We start from the raw sequence: 7,802 nt of genomic DNA on the forward strand, positions 1-7,802 counted from the left end.
TTTTAATTTTTTTTATCTTGGATTAAACTAGTGCTGATTGATTAATGATGTTCTTTTTATATTTTTTTTTTTGTCAAAGGATAATATTATTAGATACTATAGATAGACTTGACATTTTGGATTCGACCCGACCCGTTAATATTAGTATTTGGGTGGATGCTTAACGGATCGGGTCGTTAACTGGTGAACCCGTTAACAACCCGTTAGTTGAAGATGTTTTAGTAATTTCAGTCAAGTCTTAAAAACAAAAAATAAACTCTATGCAAAATAATAATAATAATTGTTAACAGATGAAACGAGTGACCTATTAGCTTAACGGGTCGGGTTCGGATGACCCGTTAACTTAACGGGTCAGGTTGAACCAGACCCAAACCCAATAAACCCGACCCGTTTACAGGTCTACGTATAGAAATGTTTACATCAATAGCCAAAGTATTAAATAACCACTCCGGTTTCAAGCAATCTCACAAATGAGAACCCCCCCTACGCATGACAAACTTCGCCACCAAATACGCAGCCTCATTATAGGTCCGAGGAGTATAAAGAAATTCTACATAACCCAATTGGTTTTTACTATACTCAATGACTCAATGTCCCATAATATTCCTTCAATGCTAGACTCCGGCAGTATAAGGCCAGTTAAAATCTCCACAAGCATCTTCGAGTCAATTTCAATATGAATCCTTCCATAACCTCTCTCCATACAAGCCAACCCCACCTCACCGCCTCTGCTTCCACCATTAAACTAGACTGTAAAGTGGGACCCCTTTTGGGAGGACATCATGTGGAGGTGTGGGAGGAATTTTTTAGCGTGTCAATTACACGGACTGATATATTAAGTGTTATAATATAATTTGTTTTGTTTTTTTTAAGTTTCCACTCATTTGTTTTACCGTGTTTCTTCTGGTCCAATAAAAAAGCAGAGTGCGGAGGGAGAGAGAGGGTTGACTCTTAGGGAGCTTAAGATTTCATGTCAACTTATTCAGAAGTGCATTGCCGTTGGTATCACATCAGACTTAATATATTTTAATTATTTTAATTATATATTAATAAAAAGCTCTTCATTAACCAAAAGAACGTAAAGATACAATTTAGTCCTTTATTATAAAATAAAATTAGGAACAATAAAATAAATTCATACAAAATAAATTTTACAGTTTTTTTGAAAACCTCACCCAAATACAATCTTAACATCCTCCAATTTAAAATAAAAAAATAAAAACTTCTCTCTCTAATTTCACGCTCCTCTTTTACTCCCTTTATCCTTTCCATTTTAAAACAAAAATAAAAATTATGTTCACACACGAGGTGTGACGCATTATGCAAGTGCTTATTAAGATAATTAGTTGTAATTAAGAAATGTAAACAATTGTCATGATTTGATTTAGTAGCGGAGTCAATGCGGAGGCATTGGCATCCCTTGACCCCAATGATCTTGTAAACTTATCCTTACTTCAAAAAATTTGACCCTTATAGCAGCACAATAACACTGCATCAACTTGTAAAGATGTCCTTAATAACAGCACTACAACACTACAACAGCAGCACGCACACTGGTTCTGTAAGCTTTATCCCCAATAACCTGGCAAACTTATCCTTAAGAAATAAAATGATTTGTAAGTAATATTTTTTTCATTTAACCAAACTACATCGTTTTTCCTTTTCACTTTAAAAAGGAAACATGAACTTACACGTTGCTTCTCTACCACATCACAACCACTACTTTTGGGTTTCATCTGCGCATGACTCCTCCACCACAACACATGCGCTATATCCAAAAGATGGTTCATCTTGCTCAATTTTATCCAATAGATTTTTCTAATATAAAGCTCACACTTCTTGAAGATGAACTTAAGAATTATATTTTTGACGCGCGTTTGCATAATGAATTTTCTTGGTTGAAGGGAATTAGTAGCCTTGCATAAAAGTTGGTGGAGACAAAGAGGGATAAACAGTATTCATTGGTGTACTTGCTAGTGAAATTAACATTGATTTTACCTGTTATGACTGCTTCACTTGAAAGAGCTTTTCCAGTGATGAAAATTGTGAAGAATCCACATCGTAATAAGATGGTGACCAATATCTCAATGATAGTTTGATCGTGGACATTGAGAAATATGTATTTGATTCTATTGATAATGATGTTCTAATACAACGTTTCCAAAACATAAGAATACATCATGGACAATTATAATTGAAAGTATCATCGAATTTTTAAAGCTATTTTTTGACTTCATCGTTTTAAATTTTTGGCTCCGCCACTGATTTGATTATACCCTCCACACACAATTACATGCCTCTTTTACCATTTTATCACGGAATCAAGCACAATGCTAAAGCGGGCCGACCTGGCTGTAGTCTGGGCCAGTTGACACGCAGTTTAGGCCTGTTTCAATTGAGTTATAGGTATGGTTTGGGCCGAGACTTAAAATCCAAGCTTGTCTCAAACAGGCCCATAATAGTGCTAAGCCCGCAATGGCCTAGCCCGAAACATTAACAACACCTATGCGTAAGTTATTTATTTTATGGTATGGTTTAAACATTTTCAACCTTTTTATCTTTAAGTTGGCTCAAGGTTTAGAAGCTTTAAATCGCCTTCTTATGTTTAGTAAGCAGATTCTGGTGCCACGTAAACATCGATGAGATTAAATTAGAATATCGATCGAAGATCAACGCACCTCTTTAATTTTGGCATCGGTCCAAAAAAGAAAAAAATCTGGGAAGTTAAGGAGGTCGTTGAGTGGGTGCCGTGTGGGTACCGTTGCGTGCACCGAGTCATTGAGTTGGAGTGCACTGTAACTACTGTATTTTCAATTCACGCGCTAATCCTTTTCTCTCTCTCTCTCTCTCTCTCTCCCCTCTCCCTCCCCCTCTCTCTCTCTCTTCCAAAATTAGCAAGGATTCATCAGAGTAAAACTCAACAGAAAACAAAGAGGCGTGACAGAGAGAGATTCAGTTGGATTCCGTTTTGTTTCCCCCCACCATCTCCCTAACCAAACTCTCTCTCTCCTCTTTTTCTCTCTCCTCACACATTTTCTCACTCCAATTTCATATAAAATCCCCAAAAACAAAATCAAATCCCAATTCCCCAATTTTCGAATTCAGCAACCCCAAATCTGAATCTCGAGTTTTGTTCCTTCCATCGGTTTCGGTTTCCGGTTGTTTTTTCTAATCCAGATGGGTTTCAAATCCCTCTTCTCCCGGAAGAAGAAATCCAGTCGCGACGCCGCCGCTGCCCACCCCGACGCCGCGTCCACTGCCCACCCCGCCGCCTCCGCCGCTGCCCACCCCGCCGCCGCTTCAGCCCACTCGCGAACCCCCTCCTTCCATTCGCGCGCCCAGATCGCCGAGCTCGACCAAGTCTTCAAGAAATTCGACGTCAATGGCGACGGAAAGATCTCGTCTTCCGAGCTCGGAGCCATCATGAGCAGCCTGGGGCAGCCGTCCTCCGACGAGGAGCTCAATAGCATGATCTCCGAGGTCGATTCGGACGGCGACGGCTTCATCAACTTCAAAGAGTTCGTTGAGCTCAACACCAAAGGGGTCGACTCCGCCGAGGCCCTCGAAAATCTCAAAGATGCTTTCTCCGTCTACGACATTGACGGGAACGGGTCTATTTCGGCGGAGGAATTGTACGAAGTGCTCCGGAGCTTGGGAGACGAATGTTCGATCGACGAATGCCGGAAGATGATCGGCGGCGTCGACAGTGACGGCGACGGTATGATCAGTTTCGAGGAGTTTAAGGTCATGATGATGACGGGATCGCATTACATTGATCCGGCTTCAGGTTGATCATCAACGTCAAATTAATTGATGACACTCCCACTTTTTTTGGATTGATTCATCTCATCTGCGATTGCCATTGTTTTTTTTTTTTTGTTCAGTTAATTGGTAGGATTTTTATGATTAAATAAGAATTTGATCATATTAACATTTTCATCCTTGTACTTAATTCGGATATAATCCCTTTGTTTTTGCCCTTTTATGTTTTTTGTTTGAATGGGCTTAAGTCTCTTCCTTTGGCAATGGAAACTAATAGGGACGGGGATTCGAATTTGAAAGTACAATTAAATTTGCAATTCTCGTGTAGTTTGAGATGTCATACTGGACAAAGAGTAAAACTAAAATGATGATCCTTTCTCTTTTAAGGAAAGTCATTCACTAATATGGTGGTCGAATTATCACAATTTGAGTCTTTCCAAGTTACCGAATTGAGAACGCTCAATGAATCTTTCACGTCGGGTTGAAAATTTTGAGTTTGATTTAAACTCAGTATAATGAGTTGGGATCTTTCACGCATACGTTAGAGGAACACTTTAAAAAACAAAAAACAAAAAAAACTTTCTTCCACTTGTATAATCACATGTGGTATACCACTGTATATTCAGGCACATTAAAAAATCTCTTTTCTCAAACAATGGTCACACACATGAAGTTGACAGATAACGTATTCAAAATAGAATGGATTTGACAATAATGTAACATGTGAGTCCAATAATTTAAGCATAGAAATATGTAATGAAAATTGTTTGGCATGGTAATGCCCAATGTTTCAGTTTTTATTCGGTAGGCACCTGCCGAACTTTCTTTACATTCGGTACACATCTGCCGAACATATCGCTCGACTTTCCGTCGCTCGATGTTCCCCTAGTTAACTCGGCCATAACTTTTCGAGGAAATTAATCCATGACCAAAACATCGAAAACTCTCAAAGATCCTCAACCGCACTAGGAAGGAGGAATGAAGTGTGGCTTGACCATGGCAGCTTCCAAGATGTTAATGGCTTCCTTTACCGCCTTCCGCCCTCTAACTTGCGCTGCCTCTGCCTCCTATCCTGCGCGCCTGGCTCCACACCCGCCGGACCTGATCAAGTGGGTCCGTCGGGAAGGAGGGTTCGTGCACGAGGCCGTGAAGATAGCTCAAGATAGTTCATTTGGTCTTGGATTGGTGGCTTCTGAGGAAATCCCAAGGGGTTCCGAACTAATTGTTCTTCCGGAGCACGTAACGTTGAGATTTGGCTCAATTGAATCGGACGGCGGAGATGGGGTCGACTCTGTTCTCGACGATTTGGCTCGCCTAGTTCCTGGTAAGCATTTTTAGCTTTCCCATTTGATTGGTTTTGTGATAATATATTAATATTTTGCTGTATAATATGCTTTTTTTTTAATGGGTTTTTCGCATTTTGCTATATTTTGATTCATTTGGTTCGAAAGAGTGGTAAAGGTTTGAACTTTGACGTACATATGTACTAAACTGGCGCGGAATTGAAGTATCATTTCTACGGGATGTTGAATGCTTAGTGGCATCCTGTGTTTATCTAAAGTTTAGATGTTAATTCGCAAATGCGGGTTAGATGAGTTGTCACGGCAGTGTGCTACGTCCCTTGCACCCAAGTTTGAATCTTTATCCCCGCAGTTAGGAATATCACCTTGTCGAAAAAGTTAAAATTGTTAATTCTATGTGAGTAATTAGCGGTAGATAGCCATATCAAAATGCCTCCTCAGATGTAGGTGAGTTCTTATTCGGGCATATTTCCGTGTATGAAATATTTTAAACCAGATGTTTTCTGACGTAAAACCCTGCTACTTTTCTATAGCATTTAGGTTTTCTTTGTTCTGTTTAGGTTGGTAACTTAAAAAGTTTTTTACACTAGGCTGTAGTGAGTTTTGAATATGAGTAAATCGAACACTGTGGAAGCATTTGGCAGAGGAACTATGGGCAATGAAATTGGGTTTGAAGCTTCTGCAAGAAAGAGCAAAAACTGGATCCTTCTGGTGGCCATACATCAGCAGCCTTCCTGAAACGTTCAATATACCCATCTTCTTCCCCGGTGAGGACATAAAGAATTTGCAGTATGCTCCACTTCTTTATCAGGTATCTTACTTGACCACCTAAATACCAATATTTACTTGTATACTAAGCAATATAAGACCTGCAACTAAAAATAGGCTAGTAAGCTATTGTGATATCTTAAAAGAAAATGTAGGTTTATGTTTATAGTTTGATATTGCCTCGGACCTTTTTATGAATTGTGTCCAACAATAGGGAGGATTGTTGGGCATGCATTGAGGCAGTATGTGTTTTATTTGCCGGTGAACTTTCTGTGAGATCCCTAAACCTTTATCCAACAAAGAAAGAGATGGACATGTCCTCTGATTTACCATGGTTTAGTCTCTGAGTTGCTGTCTTTTTTTGCTATTGGCTATGCATTGTTCCACATAGATTTTGTTTACTTGTGGACATTGAAGAAGAGATTTGCACTTCAAGCTGTCTTTTTAATCCTATGATTTGGGATTCATACAATATCTGACATTAGAGGCATGTCCACGTTCAACAACATGAGTCAGATAGCTTGTGTTGAGATTCTTATCTTGATCTTGATGACCACTCGGTTCCCACAACAAGCTTTGAAGGTTTAGTGATTTCCTACTGCAGGTGAACAAGAGATGCAGATTTCTTCTTGATTTTGAAAAAGAAGTCAAACGTGCTCTGGAAAATCTGAAATCAAACGATCACCCTTTTGGTGGCCAATCTGTAGATGCATCCTCCCTTGGATGGGCAATGTCAGCAGTTTCGTCTCGGGCATTCCGTTTATATGGTAAAAAGCTTCGAGGTGGGAACTACAATGATATCCCGATGATGCTTCCTCTCATTGATATGTGCAACCATAGTTTCAACCCAAATGCCGCAATAGTTCAGGACCAAGATAATAGGAACATGAAGATGCTAGTAAAGGTTTTATTTTATTGTTGTTTCTTTAATGTCATTCCGGAATTCTCCATTGGAATTGCAGTTGAAAATTACTCATCGAGATTCTCCTCTCAATCCAGGTTGTAGCAGAAACAGAGATCAAGGAGAAGGATGGTTTAGTACTCAACTATGGATGTTTAAACAATGATCTTTTCCTTTTGGATTATGGATTTGTGATACCTTCAAATCCCTATGATTGTATTGAGCTCAAATATGATGGAGCACTTCTGGATGCTGCAAGTATGGCTGCAGGAGTGTCATCGCCCAACTTCTCTGCACCATCTCCATGGCAGAAAGAAATTTTATGCCAGCTAAAGTTAGATGGGGAAGCTCCGCTTCTTAAGGTACCTGCTTCCATGAAAAATATATAATTACCGTCATCGGATTCATCATGGTAGTCATACTACAATTATGAAAAGACTTTTTTAGACCTTCTCGTACACAAATTTGTAATATTTAACCGTTTCTTCTCATCTCTTGCCTAATAGGTATGCTTAGGGGGCTCGGAACTGGTTGAGGGGCGCTTGTTGGCAGCCTTAAGAGTTGTTCTTGCTGATGACATAGAAACAGTTCAGAAGCAAGATTTAAATAAACTTAAATCTATATCAACTGAAGCTCCCCTTGGTATTGCAATTGAAGTAGCTGCTTTTCGCACTGTTATTGCGTTATGTGTGATTGCACTGGGACATTTCCCAACCAAAATCATGGAAGACGAATCCCTGTTGAGTAAAGGTGTTTCAGATTCTACACAGCTGGCTATCCAGTTCAGAATTCAGAAAAAATCGGTGATTATAGACGTGATGAGAGATCTCACAAGGAGGGTGAAGTTACTTGCATCGAAAGAAACCGCCACCTCTCAAGGCTGAATTACTGCAGTAAAGTTGGCGTGTTTGCCCACAACACTCTTTTACTCTTGGTCATGTTTGTTGCCTCTTCTCTTTTTAGTTACTTTGTTCACAATATCTTTCTTCTCTTTAGTAATTTGAGTATTATCATTTGTAGAATGCTTGAAAACATTGGTTTGTTTAGTTTTGATCTCAGATCTTTTGTTC

General features: G+C 39.4%; 2 protein-coding genes across 2 annotated transcripts; both read left to right on the forward strand.

The window, feature by feature from the left end:
* The first annotated feature begins 2,784 nt into the window (after positions 1-2,784).
* On the forward strand, positions 2,785-4,248 carry LOC137732511 (probable calcium-binding protein CML25). The gene has a single exon (XM_068471832.1). The coding sequence runs from the start codon at positions 3,178-3,180 to the stop codon at positions 3,790-3,792; it is 615 nt and encodes a 204-aa protein (XP_068327933.1). The 5' UTR covers positions 2,785-3,177; the 3' UTR covers positions 3,793-4,248.
* A 121-nt stretch (positions 4,249-4,369) lies between these two features.
* Positions 4,370-7,802, forward strand: LOC137731629 (uncharacterized). Its single transcript, XM_068470793.1, has 5 exons — positions 4,370-5,086; positions 5,708-5,874; positions 6,436-6,735; positions 6,831-7,094; positions 7,239-7,802. Exons 1-5 carry the CDS (start codon positions 4,741-4,743, stop codon positions 7,614-7,616), a joined length of 1,455 nt encoding a protein of 484 aa, XP_068326894.1. The 5' UTR covers positions 4,370-4,740; the 3' UTR covers positions 7,617-7,802.

The sequence above is a fragment of the Pyrus communis genome, chromosome 4 (assembly GCF_963583255.1).
Source record: "Pyrus communis chromosome 4, drPyrComm1.1, whole genome shotgun sequence".
NCBI lineage: Eukaryota > Viridiplantae > Streptophyta > Magnoliopsida > Rosales > Rosaceae > Pyrus > Pyrus communis.

Excerpts from the sequence above, each read along its gene's own strand:
- LOC137732511 (XM_068471832.1), top strand. The coding sequence starts at position 3,178 with ATGGGTTTCAAATCCCTCTTCTCCCGGAAGAAGAAATCCAGTCGCGAC.
- LOC137731629 (XM_068470793.1), top strand. The coding sequence starts at position 4,741 with ATGAAGTGTGGCTTGACCATGGCAGCTTCCAAGATGTTAATGGCTTCC. Across the intron at positions 5,875-6,435 it reads ATGCTCCACTTCTTTATCAG|GTGAACAAGAGATGCAGATT; the intron begins GTATCTTACTTG and ends TTCCTACTGCAG. Across the intron at positions 7,095-7,238 it reads GGGAAGCTCCGCTTCTTAAG|GTATGCTTAGGGGGCTCGGA; the intron begins GTACCTGCTTCC and ends CTTGCCTAATAG.